Source organism: Grampus griseus, assembly GCF_964374135.1.
Source record: "Grampus griseus genome assembly, chromosome: 10".
NCBI lineage: Eukaryota > Metazoa > Chordata > Mammalia > Artiodactyla > Delphinidae > Grampus > Grampus griseus.
This window is the reverse complement of record NC_139004.1, coordinates 72,595,595-72,618,615: the sequence shown is the minus strand read 5'-3', so window position 1 is coordinate 72,618,615 and position 23,021 is coordinate 72,595,595. Positions and strand designations below refer to the sequence as shown.

At 36.1% G+C, this 23,021-nt stretch overlaps 1 protein-coding gene across 1 annotated transcript in view; it reads left to right on the top strand.

Annotated features, from left to right (window-relative positions):
* DNAH12 (dynein axonemal heavy chain 12) overlaps window positions 1-23,021 on the top strand; it is a gene marked incomplete at its 3' end in the record, with an annotated part of 211,639 nt that overhangs the window by 103,289 nt on the left and 85,329 nt on the right. The window contains exons 30-35 of the mRNA XM_082663999.1: window positions 7,174-7,283; window positions 9,839-10,022; window positions 10,155-10,295; window positions 13,658-13,741; window positions 14,287-14,475; window positions 21,862-21,981. Of these exons, the coding sequence (XP_082520125.1) occupies window positions 7,174-7,283; window positions 9,839-10,022; window positions 10,155-10,295; window positions 13,658-13,741; window positions 14,287-14,475; window positions 21,862-21,981 (828 nt within the window). The remainder of the gene's footprint in view (window positions 1-7,173; window positions 7,284-9,838; window positions 10,023-10,154; window positions 10,296-13,657; window positions 13,742-14,286; window positions 14,476-21,861; window positions 21,982-23,021) is intronic.

The window sequence follows — 23,021 nt, the reverse complement described above, 5'->3', positions numbered from 1 at the left end:
AAGTTGGTTCCATGTCCTGGCTATTGTAAAAAGTGCTGCACTGAACATTGTGGTATATTCACTTCAGCACATAATTCTTTTTGAATTATGGTTTTCTCAGGGTATATGCCCAGTAGTGGGATAGCTGGGTCATATGGTAGTTCTATTTTTAGTGTTTTGTGGAACCTCCATACTGTTTTCCATAGTGGTTGTATCAATTTACATTCCCACCAACAGTGCAAGAGGGTTCCCTTTTCCCACACCCTTTCTAGATTTTTTTGACAATGGCCATTCTGACTGGCATGAGGTGATACCTCATTGTAGTTTTGATTTGCATTTCTCTAATAATTAGTGATGTTGAGCATCTTTTCATGTGCCTCTTGGCCATCTGTATGTCTTCCTTGGCAAAATGTCTATTTAAGTCTTCTGCCCAATTTTTACGTGGATTGTTTGTTTTATTGATATTGAGCTCCATGAGCTGTTTGTATATTTTGGACATTAATCCTTTGTCTGTTGTTTCATTTGCAAATATTTTCTCCCAGTCTGAGGGTTGTCTTTTGGTCTTGTTGATGGTTTCCTTTGCTGTGCAAAAGCTTTTAAGTCCATTTGTTTATTTTTGTTTTTATTTCTGTTACTCTAGAAGGTGGGTCAAAAAAGATCTTGCTGTGGTTTATGTCAAAAAGGGTTTTTCCTATGTTTTCCTCTAAGAGTTTTATAGTGTCTGGTCTTACATTTAAGTCTTTAATCCATTTGGAGTTTATTTTTGTGTATGGGGTTAGGCAGTGTTCTAATTTCGTTCTTTTACATGTAGCTGTCCAGTTTTCCCAGCACCACTTATCGAAGAGGCTGTCTTTTCTCTGTTGTATGTTCTTGCCTCCTTTGTCATAAATTAGGTGCCCATATGTGTGTGGGTTTATCTCTGGGCTTTCTATCTTGTACCATTGACCTATATTTCTGTTTTTGTGCCAGTACTATACTGTCTTGATTACGGTAGCTTTGTGGTATAGTTTGAAGTCGGGGAGACTGATTCTTCCAACTCTATTTTTCTTTCTCAAGATTGCTTTGGCTATTCGGGGTCTTTTGTGTTTCCACACGAAATGTAAAATTTTTTGTTCTAATTCTGTGAAGAATGCCATTGGTAGTTTGATAGGGATTGCATTGAATCTGTAGATTACTTTGGGTAGTATAGTCATTTTCACAATATTGATTCTTCCAATCCAAGAACATGTGTATTTCTCCATCTGTTTATGTCATCTTTGATTTCTTTCATCAGTGTTTTATAGTTTTCTGAGTACAGGTCTTTTGCCTCCTTAGGCAGGTTTATTCCTAGGTATTTTATTCTTTCTTGTTGCAGTGGTCAATGGGAATGTTTCCTTAATTTCTCTTTCTGATTTTTCGTTGTTGGTGTATAGGAATGCCAGAGATTTCTGTGCATTAATTTCGTATCCTGCAACCTTACCAAATTCATTTATTAGTTGTAGTTTTCTGGTGGCATCTTTAGGTTTATCTATGTGTAGTATCACGTCATCATCAAACAGTGGCAGTCTTACTTCTTCTTTTCTAATTTGTATTCCTTTTGTTTCTTTTTCTTCTCTGATTGCTGTGGGTAGAACTTCCAAAACTATGTTGAATAAGAGTGGCAAGAGTGGACATCCTTGTCTAGTTCCTGATCTTAGAGGAAATGCTTTCAGTTTTTCACCATTGAGTATGATGCTTGCTGTGGGTTTGTCATATATGGCGTTTATTATGTTGAGGTAGGTTCCCTCTATGCCCATTTGCTGGAGAGTTTTTACCATAAATGGGTGTTGAATTTTGTCAAAAGATTTTTCTGCATCTATTGAGATGATCATATGGCTTTATTCCTTAATTTGTTAATGTGGTGTATCACATTGACTGATTTGCATATATTGAAAAATCCTTGCATCCCTGGGATAAATCCCACTTGATCATGGTGTATGATCCTTTTAATGTGATGTTGTATTTTGTTTGCTAGTATTTTGTTGAGGATTTTTGCATCTATGTTCATCAGTGATATTGGTCTATAATTTTCTTTTTTTGTGATATCTTTTTCTGGTTTTGGTATCAGGGTGATGGTGGCTTCGTAGAATGAATTTGGGAGTGTTTCTCCCCCTGCAATTTTTTGGAAGAGTTTGAGAAGGATCAAATATTCTCTAAATATTTGATAGAATTCACCTGTGAAGACGTCTGGTCCTGGACTTTTGTTTGTTGTAAGATTTTTAATTATGGTTTCAATTTCATTACTTGTGATTGGTCTGTTTATATTTTCTAATTCTTCCTGGTTCTTGGAAAATTGTAGCTTTCCAAGAGTTTGTCCATTCCTTAGTGGTTGTCCATTTTATTGGCATATAGTTGTTTGTAGTAGTCTTTTATAATCCTTTGTATTTCTGCAGTGTCAATTGTGATTTCTCCTTTTTCATTTCTAATTTTATTGATTTGCGTCCTCTCCCTTTTTTTCTTAATGAGTCTGGCTAAGGGTTTATCAATTTTGTTTATCTTCTCAAAGAACCAGCTTTTAGTTTTATTGATGTTTGCTATTGTTTTCTATGTTTCTATTTCATTTATTTACGCTCTGATCTTTATGATGTCTTTCCTTCTACTGACTTTGGGTTTTCTTTTTTCTTCTTTCTCTTGTTGTTTTAAGTGTAGGGTTAAATTGTTTATTTGAGATTTTTCTTGTTTCTTGAGATGAGATTGAATTGCTGTAAACTTCCCTCTTAGAACTGCTTTTGCTGCATCCCATAGATTTTGGGTCGTCGTGTTTTCGTTGTCATTTGTCTCTAGGTATTTTTTGATTTCCTCTTTGATTTCTTCTGTGATCTCTTGGTTATTTAGTAGCGCAATGTTTAGCCTCCATGTATTTGTGTTTTTTACAGTTTTTTTCCTGTAATTGATTTACAATCTCATAGCATTGTGGTCAGAAAAGATGCTTGATACAATTTCAATTTTTTTAAATTTTCTGAGGCTTGATTTCTGACCTAAGATGTGATCTGTCCTGGAGAATGTTCCGTTTGTACTTGAGAAGAAAGTGTATTCTGCCAATTTTAGGTGGAATGTTCTATAAATATAAATTATATCTATCTGGTCTATTGTGTCATTTAAAGCTTGTGTTACCTTATTTATTTTCTGTTAGGATGATCTGTCCATTGGGGTAAGTGGGGTGTTAAAGTCGCCTACTATTATTGCATTACTGTCAATTTGTCCTTTAATGGTTGTTAGCATTTGCCTTATGTACTGAGGTGCTCCTATGTTGGATACATAAACACTTATAATTGTTGTATCTTCTTCTTGGATAAATCCTTTGATCATTATGTAGTGTCCCTCTTTATCACTTGTAACAGTCTTTATTTTAAATTCTATTTTATCTGATACAAGTATTGCTACTCCAGCTTTCTTTTGATTTCCATTTGCATAGAATATCTTTTTCCATCCCTTCACTTTCAGTCTGTATGTGTCCCTAGGTCTGAAGTGGGTTTCTTGTAGACAGCATATATATGGGTTTGTTTTTGTATCCATTCAGCCAGTCTGTGTCTTTTGTTTGGGGCGTTTAATCCATTTACATTCAAGGTTATTATCAATATGTATATTCCTATTATCATTTTCTTAATTGTTTTGGGTTTGTTTTTCTGGGTCTTTTTCTTCACTTGTGTTTCCTGCCTAAAGAAGTTTCTTTAGCCTTTGCTGTAAAGCTGGTTTGGTGGTGCTGAATTCTCTTATCTTTTGCTTGTCTGAAAAGCTTTTGACTTCTCCATCGAATCTGAATGAGATCCTTGATGGGTAGAGTAATCTTGGTTATAGGTTTTTCTCTTTCATCACTTTAAGTATATCCTGCCACTCCCTTCTGACCTGCAGAGTTTCCTCTGAAAAATCAGCTGATAACCTTATGTGGATTCCTTTGTATGTTATTTTTTGTTTTTCCCGTGTTGCTTTTAATATTTTTTCTTTGAATTTAATTTTTGTTAGTTTGATTAATATGTGTCTTGGTGTGTTTTCCCTAGGGTTTATCCTGTATAGGATTCTCTGTGCTTCCTGGACTTGGGTGACTCTTTCCGTTCCCATGTTAGGGAAGTTTTCAACTATAATCTCTTCAAATATTTTCTTAGACCCTTTCTTTTTCTCTTCTTCTTCTGGGACCCCTATAATTTGAATGTTTGTGTGTTTAGTGTTGTCCCAGAAGTCTCTGAGATTGTCTTCAATTCTTTTCATTCTTTTTTCTTTATTCTGCTCCTCAGCAGTTATTTCTACCATTTCGTCTCCCAGGTCACTTATCTGTTCTTCTGCCTCAGTTATTCTGTTATTGATTCCTTCTACTGTATTTTTCATTTTAGTTATTGTGTTGTTCATCTCTGTTTGTTTGTTCTTCTGTTCTTCTAGATCTAGATCTTTCTCAATCTGTGCCTCCATTCTATTTCCAAGATTCTGGATCGTCTTTACTATCATTACTCTGAATTCTTTTTCAGGTAGATTGCCTCCTATTTCCTCTTCATTTTTTTGGTCTTATAGGTTTTTACCTTGCTCCTTCATCTGTGACATGTATTTTTTGCCTTTTTTTTTTTTTTTTTTTTTTTTTTTTAAATGAGTGGGATTGTGTTTCTGTCTTACTGGCTGCTTGGCCTGAGGCTTCCAGCGCTGGAGTTTGTAGGCTATTGGGTAGAGCTGGGTCTTGGTGCTGAGATGAGGAACTCTGTGAGACCTCACTCTGATGAATATTCCCTGGGGTCTGAGGTTCTCTGTTACTCCAGTGGTTTGGACTTGGAACTCCTACCACAGGAGCTTCCGCCCAGTCCCCAGTTCATGACCCAAGATCCTGCAAGCCATGTGGGGTGGCCAAAAAAAAAAAAAAAAAGAGAGAACAATAGCAAAGTAAAAAATAAAATTAGACTAGGAAACTTAACAGATATGTTAGAAAGAATATAAAAATGAAAATATAGATGAATCAACAACTGGAAGGTACATCAGTAGCACAATAATAAAAAAGAGGAAGAGGGAAAAGAAAAAAAAAAGGTGAGGGGGAAGGCCCTGGCTGTGGAGGGTGGGGCCTAAGCAAGGGCAGGATTTGGGTGGTGGGTTGGGCCTATGCTTAGTACCCACAGGGCTGGAAAAGGCCCTGGGGCTGTGGAGGGTGGGGCTTAGGTTCAAGGAACAGAAGGGGCCCAGGCATGCCCCCCACCCCTGGTCTCAGAGGGCAGGGGACCTCATCTGGGAGCCCAGCAGGCTTCCTGGGCTCGAGTGGGCAGGGAAAACACCCTCCTCTCCTCTCCTGCTCCTCCAGTGTGGAAGGACCCCTCCTACCTGCCTCTCCTGATCTCCCTGACCTCCCTCCTATGCTCCCAGGACCCACACGGGGCTTTGGAGCTCAGCAGGCTCCCCAGCCCGAGTAGGCCAAGCGATCACCCTCCACTCCTGTCCTGCTCTTCCCGGAGAGTCCCTCCCACCTGCCTCTCCTGATCTTCCCTGCCTCAGGGGTGCCAATCCTGTCTGGCCTCCACTTCTCCTCCCCTGTCAGTCCCCCTATGTCCTACTGGTTCACTTTGGGGTTCCTCCCATCTCCTTGGGCATTGGAGTCCCCCACCAGCTGAGGGAAGGCGCCCTAGTTGTGGGGAGAAGCTAACTCCACGTCTTCCCACACTGCCATCTTGACTCCAGCTCCCCAATGAATTCTTAATTTCACATATTTTATTGTTTTCAGTTTTAGTGTATCCAATTTGGTTTTATTAAGAGATTCCATATCTTTGCTTAAATTCTTCATTTTTCATCTATTTTTTGTCATATTGTCCAGGAGTGGTAAGGAGTACTCATGCAGTGATGTAGCACTAATGACCACCACAATTTGCCCTTTTGATCATCAAATATGTTATTTGCTCTACTTCATGCACGTAGAACACACTTTTCCTTTCCCAGGGAGACAACCTAAAAGATCTGATCAATCAATGAACCAGACTGAAAGTATAGGATCTCTAGGTGATGCATGATAGTTTGTGTATCAGATTTGGAAGCTGTTCTTCTTGCTCCAAAGACCTAAAACTACAAAGACAAGTTATCTGCCCTCCCGGTCCGGGAGGATCCCACATGCCACAGAGCGGCTGGGCCCGTGAACCATGGCCACTGAGCCTGCGCGTCTGGAGCCTGTGCTCCGCAACAGGAGAAGCCACAGCAGTGAGAGGCTCGCGTACCGCAAAAAAAAAAGAAAAAAAAATTGTATAGAAAATAATTGTAGAGGCTGAACTGGTATTATTTTCCTACAGAAAAACCATGTTCTTCCTTTTGTCAGATAGCTAGATTGAGCTGTTGATCAGTTCAATCAGGAGTTGACCTAAGCCAGAGTTTTGTTGCAGAATTATTGAGCTTTAGTTTACCTCTGGTTTCAAATGTCTTTATAGTGAAAATTGTCGTATTGTATAATAAGGGCCTTCCTATAGCAGCATTCTAGGATATAAGCATCTGAAGACTAAGAAAATCTCTATGTGCCTTTCTAGCTAAGCCTTTGATTTCTTATGTCACTTCAGACTCAGCAAAAGCATAGGCCATGGGAAAACCAGCTTTGCATTTGAGGCTCCTCCAGTTTTATGAGGTTCACATAAGTCCACATGACCATTAAAGTATCTGTTATTTTCTCCTTACTTCAGCAAAGTCCCTCTGCCTATAGCAGGCTCAATCCAATGCCCACCTATGTCTAAACTTGCTCCCAGAGGCAAAATTAGCTGTTGATCTGTGTTCACCTAGGAAAGGCTCATCCCTTTCTGAAGTTTAATTCCTTTAGACTTATTTGCATCCAAAGTGCTCCTGTATCTTTAAAAGCTTTATAATTTTTGTAACCTCTGTTTATTTCTCTTTACTATAGTGTGAAGGATTGTTTGGCATGTCCTTCTATATCCTAACCAAAAGTGAAATTCTGGAAAAACTATTAAGAGGAGTTGTTTTCATGCAGTGTACACCCAATGCTATGGTGCCATGATCATTGATAACTTATAATGGGGAATACTAATATTTTTTAAGTATTTTAATTTTATTTGTTCCTCCTTTTAATTAAAAAATAAAGTTTCAAGAAATAATTTATAAATATAAGAAGATACAATTTTCTTATTTCTAAATGAAAAGTCTATATTTATAAGACATGAATGACATGATTTATAATACGATTTTGTAGAAATGCATTCCATTTTTCTTTTATTTTAGGAATTTTTGGAATGTGCTCATGAAGCCTGCAAAGTACATAATCTTCAGCCTGTTAAATTTTTTCTTGAAAAAATGATTCAGACATATGAGATGATGGTTGTTAGACATGGGTAAGATTATAGATAGTGTGCCAAAGTTAGATGTTGTTTTTTAAGTTAAACTATTAAAACAACTAAAATTTGTGAACTAAAAGACTAAGCAAACTTTGTATGCGAGGTAGGCTAGGGAACAACGCCCCCCGACCCCCATCTCCATTCCAGTAGCTTAAAAAACAAAGGTTTATTTCTCTCTCATGTTACCTATCCAAAAAGGAGTGGTAAGGAGTACTCATGCAGTGATGTAGCACTAATGACCACCACAATTTGCCCTTTTGATCATCAAATATGTTATTTGCTCTACTTCATGCACGTAGAACACACTTTTCCTTTCCCAGGGAGACAACCTAAAAGATCTGATCAATCAATGAACCAGACTGAAAGTATAGGATCTCTAGGTGATGCATGATAGTTTGTGTATCAGATTTGGAAGCTGTTCTTCTTGCTCCAAAGACCTAAAACTACAAAGACAAGTTATCTGCCCTGCATACATCCAGTATTATAATAGTGGGTTTACCAGAGCAGGATTATCAGAGCAAATACTCCCATTTAGAAACTGAAGAATGGGAGACAAAGCCAACACTTGTCAGTAGCAGTTCTGAAACCCAGCTGTGCGTGTGGGAGCCCAGTTCCAGAGATAGATTGTGAAACTACTGGAGTTTAAACTTCAGGACCTCTTATTTGTAGAGGCCCCTCCAGGGAGTCATAATCATTTTATATATAATTTATTGGAAAGGGTGTCATTAAAGTGGCGGTGGACATTTTTGTATTTGTAATTACATATATATTTTTTTCCTTAGAGAGCTTTCCCCACCAATTGTATAAACTGAAATCCCCGTAAAACCTGGATCTATTTCTGCTTGATTTTGCTCCCTGAGAGAGTCTTTCCAGTAACCTCTGCTCTGTGGACTTCGGTTCAACCTTTTGAGAGGTCTTTCTATCTCCATTTTCTTCCCTGGTCACATGTGAGGTGGACAATAGAGAAAATATCCTTGGGAGCTGAGAAATGTTTTCAGCCCACTTACTGCCTATAGAAAGTTGAAGTCTCAAAGGTCATGATTTTTTTAAAGGCAAAATTTTTAAAAAACCCAAACCTTTGTATTATATAAATTTTCAAACATATATAATAATAGAGGGAATTAGTACAGTCAACCCCCGTGCATTCAGCACCTAAGAGTCTTCTTTACATCTTAAACATTCACATGTGTTTTAGCCTAGACTCATGGTTTCTTTGTCAGTAAACTCTCTCAAAAACTATATTTAATAAGTTTTTTTTCTATTTGATTCCAGGTAGTTCCATGTGCCAGTAGCCACAACTATAGTCCTTATTAAGTCATACCTTTCTAAACTTCCTTGTAGTATCCTTGAACATATTAGGCTTATTGATTTGATCCTTGATACTAGGCTGAGTTGATCTTTGTTGTTCAAAGATTTTCTCAGTTTATGTTTTACCAATTGCAGGTGAGAATAAGTTACCTCATTCAATCCCTCAAGTCTCTGAATTTCTCAACTCCCTCTACTTTCATTCCTGCTTGCAAACTGACCATATTTTCTTAAGTTTATTTCTTTTTGTAGTTCCTTGTTAAATACAGCCATCAGCTGCCAATATATACTAATAATATTCTGTTCACTATCCTTTTCCCCTAAAACTACAATTTCATTAGATATATTATCTATCTTCCAGGTTATCTCAGGGATAAATTTACCAAATGTTTGATCATTGCATAATATTAATTGCCAATCCTTTAGCCGCCACCCACAACCTAGCCTCTAAGCCAGTGCCACTTATTTTAGTCTTTTTTATTATGGCAAGAATACCTTTTGCCCTTCTAGTTACCAATTTCTATCAATAAGGATGAGCTAGGTTATTCCATAGAAACAATCAGCACCCAAATCTTAGTGACTTCAAAACAAATATGTATTTCTCATTTGTACTGTTTACATTATAGTTTAACAGGGAGGTTCTGCTCATCATAATCACTCAGGTCCCAGGCTGTTAGAGCAGCCACCATCTCAGCATTGTGGGTCCCAGGTGTGCTAGAGGGAAAGGAGAGCTCTGTAAGGTCCCTCGCTGGCAATTATCTATCCCCTAAGAAGTAACACTCATCATTTGCACTTATTATTCCTTAGTTACCTAGTATTCATTCCCACAAGAGAGTGCGGAATCCTATGCGCCAGGAGAGAGGAGATTCAGAAATATTTGGCAAGGAGCACTATAGCAAGTGAAATCTTGAGGAAAAGTGAATCGTCTCCTCTCCTCTGCTTAGGAAACCCCAAGTCATTAAAAAAATTTTTTTGAGTATGCAGTTACTAAGTTTCCATTTTCATTTGGAAATTTTTTATTCTCTTTTGTAGATAATGGTATTAATGTCGAGAATTTGATTTAGAGATCAGTCAATTAAGAAGTTAAATGTATTTCCCTTATATCTGAGAAAAATTAATATAATTTCAAAAATTATATGTAGTAATTATCATACGGTAAAATTTCATATACCCATATATAGGGAAATAATTTAATTTACCATTATTTTTTAGAATCTTATTGTATAATGACTTCTTTTCCTTAATAGTTTTATGTTAGTAGGAGAGCCTTTTGCTGCTAAAACAAAAGTTCTGCATATGCTGGCTGATACTCTAACTCTTATGAATGAACGTGGCTATGGAGAGGAAGAAAAGGTCATTTATAGGACTGTAAACCCCAAATCCATTACTATGGGCCAACTTTTTGGACAATTTGACCCCGTGTCCCATGAGGTAATCTACAGTATAAACATTCTCCACTCTCATTGACAATGCACATTAAGCCAAGAAATTTGAAGTGTTTTTGTATTATCACTTTATAGTTTTTTAAGGACACTTTCCAACTCTTCCTTTTTTCCTCCTCAGTGGACTGATGGTATTGTGGCTAACACTTTTAGAGAATTTGCCTCATTAGAAACGCCTGACCGGAAATGGGTTGTATTTGATGGTCCCATTGACACTTTGTGGATAGAGAGCATGAACACAGTATTGGATGATAATAAAAAGGTAACTCATCATGATTAAAAACAAAACAGATGCACAATATGAATATACTTAACACTACTGAACTGTAAAGTTAAAAATGGTTAATATGGTAAATTTATTTATTTTTTTTTACCACAAGTAAAAAAAGCAAAGCAGATGCAGATAGGCTTAAACAATGTTATGTGTTCAACAACTAATCATCTCAGACTATATATATTTAAAATAAGGGATGCAGCAAATTGAATAAGTTTATAAATTATCTTTTCAATGAAAACTATGCTGTAGTAAATTCTTTGCTTAATTTTTTAATTAGAATGCAAGTATATTAAAATTACTGTATTAGCAGGAAGGCATAGTAATGTAATGGGTGGCAATAAGTTAAGCGACTACAGTGTTAAGGTTTCTTATAGAACTTTAATATTTTAGAAGAAAATAAAAAGCCCTCATTCTTTTTTGAAAACATCAGTTGCTTCAGTGCTTATATGTGGTACATTACCTTAAACCTATGAGATATACAAAAAAAGAGAAAATGGAAGTCTTCTAGTATTTATTTTAATTGAGAGAGAACAGTATAAAATGTGCACTAACTTTAAGTTTAGAGTCTAAGATTTTTTTACATATGTGTACACTCACATAACCATCACCTAAATAAAAGTGCATAAAATTTATTGTGCCCTACAAAGTTCACTCATGTCCCTACCCAATCAGTGTATCCTCCCCAAGGGGCAATCACTATTCTGACTTCTACTGTGATAAACTAGTTTTGCCAGTTCTTGAACTTCATATAAATAGAATCATACTCTTTAGTGTTTTCTTTCATTTGGTCAATATAGTGCTCTGTGATATTTATATTGTAGATCCATTTTATTTGTTTATTATTCTTTTTGTGTCTGTATTAGTATTCTGTGTTAGTATATCAATTTATTTTTTTGCTTTTATGAAATAATTATAATACTAAATAAGCAAACTAATTTAATTAGCATTCAAACATATACTCCAGTACTTTATCATAGGTGGTTAGTCATTTGTTCATATTCTTTTTTTCATTCATTCAGTCAGTCATATTGATTGAACTAAAGGGGAAAGTAAACAGAGGAGAAATAGTGATGATTCAGAAGAGAGGGGTTAATCAGTCCAGTCAAGTCTAAGGATTCAGAGCCAAATGGAAGGATTGTTTCATATTGGATGAGAGGAGAGCAGGAAAGGTGAATGTATGGCTTTCATAGTGGAAATTTGAAGGCAAATCCTTTTGATGGTTTATTTTTTCTTTGTGCAGTGGCAGGCCCTGGTTCTTTGTATACTCAAGGAGAAAGGGGAAGATTTAAATTAGCCATCATGGAAAATGGGAAAGACAGCTGCCTGGGAAAACATAGAAGCATATCTGAGTGTTGTAGAGAACCTGATGGAGTTAAAGACCATGAGTTATAAACTATAGTGCCAAGGTCTGCCTTTGTGAGATTTTCTCTACCAATTTAAGCACCTTGGATGTGGGTGTAGATAATGTTGCCAGACTGGAAATACAGAAAGACTTTAAAGATATTGGCATGAGAACGATAGAAGTGCTCGACCATAGAACAGAAGCTACCTAAAGAAAGAAGTAAAAACAACAGGGATATGAAAATCTCTATGAAAATGAAGAGCAAATATAGTAGGAGTCAATGAGTGAGAGAGCTGGATGGAGCAGAGACTTGAATGCTCAGAACTGTGTAGTGTTCCAAGAGAGAAGGTCCCAGGTAGATAAGGTGGATGGCTGGAGTGGAGTAGGGGAGAAGTAAGTGAAGACAAGGTAGTTAAATACCGGAGGCGGGGGGTGGGGGTACTGTAATGAGATGTTTCCCCTTATGAACATTGGATCAGGCCAGAGTTATAGTAGAGAGAAAGAGACTGAGCCAGATGCCAAAGGCTTTAGCCAAGCACGGGTTGTCAAAGGAGCAAGGTCTGTAATAGAGGATGGAATAGAAGTAGTTGGGAAATAGCGTGGGGGAGCGAGGAAAATGTTGACTCTCCCTCCCAAATTTGTAGCAAGAAGGAGAATGTTTGCTGAAACAGCCTGGTAGAAACTTAAAAGTATTCTAGACAAGCATTGTCCAATAGAACTTTCTGTAGTGATGGACATATCTGCACTGTCCAATAAGGTAGCTACTAGTCACATGTAGCTATTGAGCATTTAAAATGTGGCTAAGTGCAATAGAAGAACTGAATTTTAAATTTTATCCAATTAAAATGAAATATAAATAGCCACGTATGATTACTGACTGTCTTATTGGACAATCCAGCACTAGACCGTTCATTCATTTTACAGATAAGAAACAGATCCAGAAATGTTAAATGCTGCATTGTTGACGAACTAGATAGGGGCAAAATAGGGATTAGAGTAATGAATCAGAGATGAAGCACTGAAAAATAAATGTAGAGGAAGAATTTTAAAGACTTAATAATGCAATTAATTTGGGGTATCAACAGTTTATAATTATTACCAACATTAAAAGTTAATGATAATTCCAAGGGTGGAAGCCAAGGAGATTGAGAGGATACAATGGCTTTAATAATAATGGACAAGATAGGAATTTGGCAGGAAGGACACAGTTGATAAATTCAGTTTTTCACATATTTGATTAAAGAGGAATGTTTTAGATTAAGAGAGACCAAGAAGACATGGCAAGCCCAATGCATAGTCCTTGATTGAATTTTGGTTTGAATCAATCAGTTGAAAAGACATTTCTTGTACAACTGAGATTATTTGAGTATTGGCTGAGTATTAGATGATATTAAGGAATTATTGGTCATTTTGTTAGGTGTGATAATGTTCTTGTGGTTATATAGAAAAGTCCTTATTTTTAAAGATGAATATTGACATATTTGGATGTGAAATGCCGTGGTTTGTAATGATCTTTAAAATACTTTTAAAAAAGACTAAGTAAATATGGCAAAATGTTAACATAGGTTAAATCTACAAGATGGGTATGTGAGTATTCATAGTATTCTCTATTTTTTCTATTTCTCTTTTTTTATTAATAAAAAAGGTCTTATGACAACTTTATAAAATCAGGAGTATTTCATGTAATTTTTTAATAACAAAAACTGATGTTTGTATAGGATTTTATATTTTTTTCAATATATCATGTAGTTCCCCTCTCCCATAATTCTATGAGAGGAAAATTATCCCTTTTTATAGATGAAGAGACTGAGTGTCAGAGATATTATATATTTGCTTACATAGTAAGTAATGGACAGAACTAGACCTCGAATTAAGATTTTTCTGGCTTCCATTCTAATACTTATTCCATTATATCATAGGAGATACTTTAATAAATAGAATAAATTTTTACCTGAGAAGGTTGAGATTTTTTAAAAATAAACATTTGAAAAATTATTGTCTTCAGCTCTGCCTTATGAGTGGAGAAATCATTCAAATGTCCCCTCAAATGAGTCTCATCTTTGAAGCAATGGACCTTTCCCAGGCCTCAGTAAGTTCATAATTTAATATAACAGTAGTTTTTGTTTGTTCATTTATTCATTTGTTCACTTTGTCAATAAGTACTTTTTATTATGTGTCAGAAAGCGAGTTAGGCACAAGGAATACAAAGATGAATAAGACACAGTGTATGCTCATTTAGGGAGGATGAGAACCATGCTAATAAATATATATATATCCCAGTACAGAGCTACATGTTAAGTGCTCTAAGAATATGGAGGGGGTGAGCACCCAAGAGAGGAATGGGTAGAGGAGGACGACAATGGAAAAAGTTTGAGTGTTTGATCTGGTTTTGAGGGGTAAGACTTCTCCACAGAGACTGGTTGGGGCTGGGCATTCCAAATCATGACAAGATAACTTATAGAGACATGGAGCCATGCCATATCTGGGGAACTGTAACTGCAAATGGTTTCATCTAGTGTATGTGAATGCTGTAGAGGAAGATAGGAGCCAGATCATGAAGGACCTTATAAGTCATGCAAAGAATTAGTTAATAACTACCAGATTAGAAAAGGAAAACTTGTCTTTTTTCTGTAGCCTGCCACTGTAAGCCGCTGTGGCATGATTTATTTGGAGCCCTCACAGTTGGGATGGGAACCACTTGTGTCTTCTTGGTTGAATTCGCTGAAAGGACCTCTACAGGAACCAGATCATCAAGCTCTTCTGAGAGGACTTTTTGACTGGTTAATACAGCCCACTTTAAGTCTTCGTAAGAAAAAATGCAAGGTAACACTATAATTCTCTTATACACTCAAATTTCTTTACTTTCCATTCAGTTTGACTAAGTCTAAAGTCAGAATGGTAGGATAAATAACTAAAATCATTTTCTCCTTAGACATGTAGTATCCACTTTTTTAAAAAATTGAAATACTTATTATGACAATCCATGATTCACATGCAGTTGTAAGAAATAATACAGAGAGATCCCACATACACTTCACCTAATGTCTCCCCATGGTAACATTTTGCATGACTGTATTATAATATCACAACAAGGATATTGACATTGATAATATCTATTGATCTTATCTACATTTCCCTAGTTATACTTCTACTTGGGGTGTGTGTGTGTGTGTGTGTATGTGTGTGCATGCGTTTAATTTTTTAATTTTAAAAATAAAAGTTATAATACTTAAAGTGTACATGTTGATTTGATATACATATATGTAGTGAAATGATTACCACAGTCAAGCTTATTAACGTATCTCCTCAAATAGTTAACATACTTTTGTGTGTGTGTGATGAGAGCACCTGAAATCTACTCTCTTAGCAAATTTCCAGTACTGATACATATTGTATCAGTATTATTAACTAAAGTCATCATGTTGTACATTAGATCTCTAGACTTATTCATCCTGCATAGATGTAACTTTGTACTATTTGCCCAGTATCTCCCCATTTCTCTCACCTCCCCACCACTGGTAACCTATTTTACTCTCTGCTTCTTTTTATGTGTTCAACTTTTAGATTTTGCATACAAGTGAGATCATGCAGCTTTTTCCTTTCTATGTCTGGCTTATTTCACTTAGCATAAAGTCCTCAAGTTTTGTTTATGTTTTTGAAAATGGCAGGATTTTCTTTTTTAAGAATGAATATAATTCCATTATATATATACCACAGTATCTTTATCCATTCATCCACCAGGGGACACTTAGGTGTTTCCATATCTAGGCTATTGTGAATAATGCTTCAATGAACATGGGAGCACAGATATCTCTTTGAGGTACTTATTTCATTTCCTTTGGGTGCTGTATCTAGAGGAGGCATTGCTGGATCATATGGTAGTTCTATTTTTAGTTTTTTGAGGATCCTCCACACTGTTTTCCATAATGGCTGGACCAATTTACACTCCCACCACCAGTGCATGAGGGTTCTCTTTTCTCCACATTCTCACCAACACTTATTATCTTTTATCTTTTTGATAATACCCATCCTAACAGGTGTGAGGTGATATTTCATTGTGGTTTTGATTTGCATTTCCTTGATGATTAGTGAGGCTGAGTGGCTTTTCATATATGTGTTGGCCATTTGTATGTTGTCTCCAGAAAAAATGTCTATTCAGGTCCTACGCCCATTTAAAAAATTGGGTTGTTTGTGTTTTTGCTGTTTAGTTGTATGAGTTCCTTATATATTTAGGATATTAATTCCTTATTATATATATGATTTGCAGATATTTTTCTCCCATTCAGTAGGTTGCCTTTTCATTTTTTGATGGTTTCCTTTGCTGTGCAGAAAAGCTTATTAGTTTGATGTAGTCCCACTTGTTTATTTTTGTATTTTTGCCTGAGCTTTTGATGTCGTATCCAAAAAAACATTGCCAAGCCAATGTCAAGGAGCTTCCCCACGCCCACCACCATGTTTTCTTCTAGGAGTTTTATGGTTTCAGGTTTTACATTTAAGTCTAATCCATCTCAAGCTGATTTTTATGTCTAGTGCAAGGTAAGGGTCCCATTTCATTCATTTACATGTGGACATCCAGTTTTTTCAACACCAGTTATTAAGGAGACTATCCTTTCCTCATTGTATATTCTTGGCACCATTGCCAAAGATCAGCTGACCATATATGGTTGGGTTTATTTCTACTCGGTTCCACTGGTTTATATGTCCGTTTTTATGCCTCTACCATTCTGTTTTGTACTAAAGCTTTGTAATATAATTTGAAATCAGGAAGTGTGATGTCTCCAACTTTACTCTTCTCTCTTAAGATTACTTTGGCTATTTGAGGTCTTTTGTGGTTCCATACAAATTTTAGAATTGGTTTTTCTATTTTTGTAAAAAATGTCATTGGAATATTGATAGTGATTGCATTGAATCTGTAGTTCACTTGGGTAGTATGGACATTCTTCCAATCCTTGAGCACAGAATATCTTTCCATTTATTTGTGTCTTCAGTTTCTTTCATTACTGTTTTATAGTTTTCAGTGTACAGATACTCCACTTCCTTGGTTAAATTTATTCTTAAGTATTTTATTCTTTTTGATGCTATCATAAATGGGATTGTTTTCTTGATTTCCTTTCTAAATAGGTCATTGTTGATGAAAAGAAATGCAACTGATTTTTGTGAGTTGGTTTTGTTTCCTGCAGCTTTATTGAATTTATTAGTTCTAAAATGTTGTGTCCCCCTTCCCTCCCATCTCCGTGGAGTCTTTAGGGTTTCTACAAATAGGATTATGTCATCTGCAAAGAGAGATAAATTTACTTCTTCTTTTCTGATTTGCATGTCTTTTATTTCTTTTTCTTGTCTCATTGTTCTTGTCTCATTGTGCTAGTACTTCTGGCGCTGTATTGAATAAAAGTGGTGAGAGGGGGCATCCTTGCCTTGTACTAGATCTTAGAGGAAAAGCTTTCAGTTTTACCCAATTACGATTTTAACTCTGAGATTTTCATAAGTGGCCTTTATTTTGTTGCAGGGATTTTTATCATGAATGGATATTGAACTCTGTCAAATGTTTTTTCTGAATCTCTTCAGATGATTATGTGGTTTTATGTTTCATTCTGTTAATGTGTTGCATCACATTGATTGATTTGCATATGTTAAACCAACCTTGGATCCCAGGGATAAATCCCACTTGGTTATGGTGTATTCTCTTTTTGATGAGTTGTTGAATTCAGTTTGCTAGTATTTTGTTGAGGATTTTTGCATCTACATTCATCAGAGATACTGACCTATAGTTTTTTGTTTTTTTGTTTTTTTCTTGTGGTGGCTTTCTCTGGCTGCTGGCTTCAGAGAATGAGTTCAGAAGTATTCCCTCTACTTCTATTTTTTGAAGAGTTTGAGAAGGATTTTTATTAATTCTTCTTTGAATGTTTGGTAGAATTGTGAAGCTGTGAAGTCATCTGGCCCTGGAAGTTTTTGTTGGGAAGTATTTGATTACGACTTCAATCTCCTTATCTGTTATTGGTCTATTCAGGCTTTCTGTTTCTTCTCTATTCAGTTGTGGTAGGTTGTATATTTCTAGGAATTTATCCATTTCTTCTAGATTATCCAATTTGTTTGCATATAATTGTTCATAATAGTTCCTTATTATTTCTTTTTATTTCTGAGTCATCCATTGCAATGTCTCCTCTTTCATATCTGATTTTATTTATTTGAGTTTTCTCTCTTTTTTCTTGGTTAGTCTAGCTAAGGGTTTGTTTATTTAGTATATTTTTTTAAGAAACCAACTCTTAGTTTCGTTGATTTTTTTCCTATTGTTTTTCTAGTCTCTATTTGATTTATTCCTACTCTGATCTTTATTATTTCCTTCCTTCTGCCAACTGTGAAATTAGTTTGCTCTTATTTTTCTAGTTCTTTGAGGTGTAAAATTAGGTTGTTTATTTGAGATCATTTTTCTTTTTTAATGAAAGTGTTCATTGCTATAAACTTCCTCTTAGTACTGCTTTTGGTGTACCTCATAAGTTTTGGTATATATTGTTTCCATTTTCATTTGTCTCAGGATATTTTTTGATTTCCTCTTTGACCCAGTGGTTGTACAAGAGTATGTTATTTAGTTTCCACATATTTGTGAATTTTCTCTCTCTTTTTTTTTTTCTGATTTCTAGTTTTAATCCATTGTGGTCAGAAAAGGTACTTGGTATAATTTTAATCTTCTTAAGTTCCTTAAGACTTGTTTTGTGATCTAACATGGGGTCTATCCTAAAGAATATTCTTTGTGCACTGGAAAAGCATGTATATTCTTCTGCTTTTGGGTGAAAAGTTGTGTATATATCTGTTAAGTATATTTGGTCTATGGTGTTTAAGTTCACTCTTTCTTTACTGATTTTCCGTCTGGATATTCTATCCCTTATTGAAAATGGGATAGTGAAGTCTCCTAATATTATTGTATTGCTATCAGTCTCTCCTTTCATATCAGTTAGTATTTGTTTTATATACTTAGGTGCTCTGATGTTGGGTGCATATGTATTTACAGTTGCTTTATCTTCCTATGCAATTGATCATCTTATCATTATGTAATAATAACCTTCTTTGTCTCTAGAGATAGTTTTTGACTTAAAGTCTACTTCATATTATTTAAGTATAACCATTTCTGCTTTCCTTTGGTTACGATTTGCATGGAATATCTTTTTCCATCCCTTCATATTCAGCCTATGTGTGTCCTTGAATCTAAAGTGAGTTTCTTATAGATACCATACAGTTGGATCTTTGTTTTTTTATCTATTCAGCTGCTCTGTATCTTTTTACTGGGGAGTTTAACCTATTTACATTTAAACTATCTATTGATAGGAAAGAATTTACTATTGCTATTTTAAAAACTATTCTCTGTTTATCTTGTAGTTCTTTTGTCCCTCTTTTCTCTCTTGCTGTCTTCCTTTGTGTTTTGTTTTTTTTATATTGATAGGATTTGATTCCTCTTTTTCTTTTGTGTAACTTCTATAAGTATTTTCTTTGTTGTTACCAAGGAGCTTACATATATTATCTTAAAACAGGGTACTTTAAGCTGATAACAACTTAATTCATTTATATGTAAGAACTCTCCACTTTTATCCCTCCTTTCCCCACATTGTAGGCTATTGATGTCACAATTAACATTTATTTATAGTATGTATCCATTAACATAATTTAGTTATAGTTGTTTTTAATACTTTTGTCCTTTAGCTTTTTTTTTTTTCCGGTACGCGGGCCTCTCACTGTTGTGGCCTCTCCCATTGCGGAGCACAAGCTCCGGACGCGCAAGCTCAGCGGCCATGGCTCACGGGCCCAGCCGCTCCGCGGCATGTGGGATCTTCCCAGACCAGGGCTCAAACCCATGTCCCCTGCATTGGCAGGTAGATTCTTAACCACTGCGCCACCAGAGAAGTCCCCACCACCCTGTGGTTTTATATTGCTGAAGTTACATCCGAATAACCCAGAGGTAAAATTTATTCCAGCTATACTCTTTGGATTAAAACTACTGTAACTAAAGATTTAAAAATTCCATATTTTAAAATTATTTTAGGAATTCCTTGGCAGTCTAGTGGCTAGGACTTGGCTCTTTCACTGCCAGGGCCTGGCTTCAGTCCCTGGTCAGGGAACTAAGATTCCACAAGCCAAGTGCCCCCCCCGCCAAAAAAATAAATAAATAATAAAAGGATTTTAAATATGTACCTTTAAAAACTCACATATACATATAGTATTTTGTGAGAAAACTTTACATATTGTGTTAGTTTCCTGGGGCTGTTGTAACAAATTACTACACACTTGGTGACTTAAAGCAACAGAAATTTATCCTGTCACAGTTCTGGGGCCAGAAGTCTGAAATCAAGGTGTTGGCAAGAATGTGCTTCCTCTGGTAGCACTAAGGGAGACTCTTTCCTTATCTCTTCCAGCTTCTTTTGGCTCCAGCCTTTTTTTGACTTGTGCCTGCATAACTCTAGTCTTTTTCTTCATGTTCACATGGCCTTCTACTCTGTGTGTCTCTCCACCATGTGACTTTTATAAGGATTTATGACTTTGAATTTAGGGCCCACCAGATAATCCAGAATGATCTCCTCATCTTGAGACTTTAACTTAATTACATCTTCAAAGACCCTTTTTCCAAGTAAGATCACCTTTGTGGCTTCCTGGGATTAGGATGGGGATATATCTTTTTGGGGACCACCACATAATAGAGAAGGGAAAAGAGTATTCAGTAGATTTTCATCCTAAAATACTATTTTGGAGATAGGAAAAATACCCTGCATAAAATAAAAGACAATTTCACTTTATGAAGATTCTGTACAACGTCTCATAGAAAAAATATACAAATAATCATTTTTCAGTTTTTAAAATTTTAAAGCTAATACTATACGTTGTAAAAAAATACAAAATAGGGGCCTCCCTGGTGGCGCAATGGTTGATAGTCCGCCTGCTGATGCAGGGGACGTGGGTTTGTGCCCCGGTCCGGGAGGATCCCACGTGCTGTGGAGCGGCTGGGCCCGTGGGCCATGGCCGTTGGGCCTGCACGTCCGGAGCCTGTGCTCCGCAGCGGTGAGAGGCCCGTGTACCGCAAAAAAATAAATAAAATAAACTTCATCTTTCTGATAATGAGTGATAGATTTTCTTTTCATAATTCATTCCCATATTTTCCATAGCCAGTTAGTCCCCAGCATCTATTGGTTTTTCCCTCATTGCTAACTTTCGTATCTGTCTTCTCCTCTCCATCGCAGTTCCTCTGACCAACCCCCATAATAGCTTCAGTTTTGACTTTCATCATTTCCTACCTGAATCAATACAATAGAGCTACTCTGGTCCAGTCTACATCCTGCTACCAGAATGAGGATTCCAAAACACAAATTCATTCCATTTACTCCCCTACTTAAAACCCTCCATTGGAACCCTCTTCGTCTTAGCATGACATCCTTAACATAGCTTATAAAGCCTTTCAGGATCTGACCCCGGTCTGCTTCTCAGGTTTTATTTCTTGCCATTCCTCTCTCACACCCTCTTTTCACATCCTACAGAATCCCTTTGATACTCTGTGTCCACTCACATCTCCATGTCTGTATATATGTTGTTTCCCCTGCCTTGAACATTATTCCCTTCTGCACCTGGTTAACTCACACTTCCCTTCCAAATTCATCTCAGCTATTCCTTCATCTGGGAAATCTTCCTTGATTATTCCTCTCCTATTTCCCTCCTTGTCTTCCTACCTGGGTCTGGGCTAATTGTTTATCCCAAGTATTCTAGTAGCCTCCCACTACCTTGGGACTTACTCTGTCATGTCATTATTATACCATATTATTTTAGTCTATTTAATTTCAATATCAGTTCTTTTCAGAGATCATGTGTTTTATTTTCATATCTCCTAGCTTGGTATATAGGTATACTGTATTTTTGATAAATGTTTGTTGAATAAACAGATGAATAAATGGGTGTTATAAACTTCATTTCTACTATCTCTAGAGCATTGTTTATTCTCTTACTAGTTTTCATTTCTCAAAGAATTCAGAATAAGAATATGTTTTGCACAACTGTGTAATGTAATATGCTAGACTAAAATATTTGAGAGATTTTTATCATGCCTACAATTTAAATTCCTTAAGTTTAAATTTTATAAAGACCTTAGGAAAACTACATTTTTAAAATGAAATGTTTATTTTCTTTTATTATGTAAATAAGATGAAAGTAAAGTATCTTATTCTTTTCACTTTGAAGGAACTGATTCCTACAAGTGATAGCAATGTAGTTGTATCTCTCACACGCCTCTTTGAAGTACTCCTCTGTAACGTGGTAGAAAACGATCCTACCAGCAAGCACATTCGTGTTTGGATTATGGTTGGTTTTATACTTATTGTGTTTTTTAACTATGGAATAAAATATGCCTCTGGCAAACTTGTGTTGAGAAAGACATTACAAGACCTAGAGCTGTTTTTTGGTGAGAACCAAAAGAATACCTGAAGACATTAAAGTTGCCCTGACCTGGTATTCTGATTTAAAAAACGATTTAGAGAAAGTAAAATATGTCAGAATGAATCAAGACATCCTATTACTTATGAAAGATCATAATTTGATAAACAATAAGGTGACAATATTAAACCAATATAGACTTCAGGTGAATTGATCTTGTCTAAATGTTAAGCTAGAGTGTAGGCTACAACAAACTGGCTACAAAAGACTAGGAGCAGGCATCCAACCAGCTGGGTGGAGCATTGCAGGCAGAATTCATAGAGGATATATGTAGGAAGGAGTCAGTGGTCCAGGTTAGTTAATGTCTAGAGATCAGAGAATAGCAGAGAATAAGGCTCTCAGGGAGCCAAAGGAAAGAGGTGTTCTGTACTCTGCCCTGGTCTATGCTACTTTCCTATCCACCACCTTATTCTCAAATGCCTCGATCTCTTTCAATCTATCTTCTCTTCTACTCTGTGATAATAGCAGTTCCCTCCCACGGTTTTCCCTTCACTTTGTTGCCACAGAAAATTTTCTCTTAAAATATTTTTGATAGATTTTTCTAACTAGATAAGGCATGTACCTAGAGCAAAAGACAAAAGTAAGTTTTCTACCCATACCAGTCCCCCAGCCACCCTCAAGGCAACCACTATTACCAGTGCCTCATGTAGCCTGCTAGAGATATTTGATGCATATCCTCTTCTATATGTATACATATTTTATACATGTTAGCATACTATACATACTGATTTGCATCTTTTCTCACAATGTATTTTGGAGATCTTTCCATATCAGTATTGGGTTACCTTTTTTTTTTTTTTTAATAGCTACATGTATTCCAGTGTATGTAGCATATTCCAATTAAGCTGACTTCTATTGAAGAACATTTGGGTTGCTTCAGATATTTTGCTACCACAAACAGTGTTGCA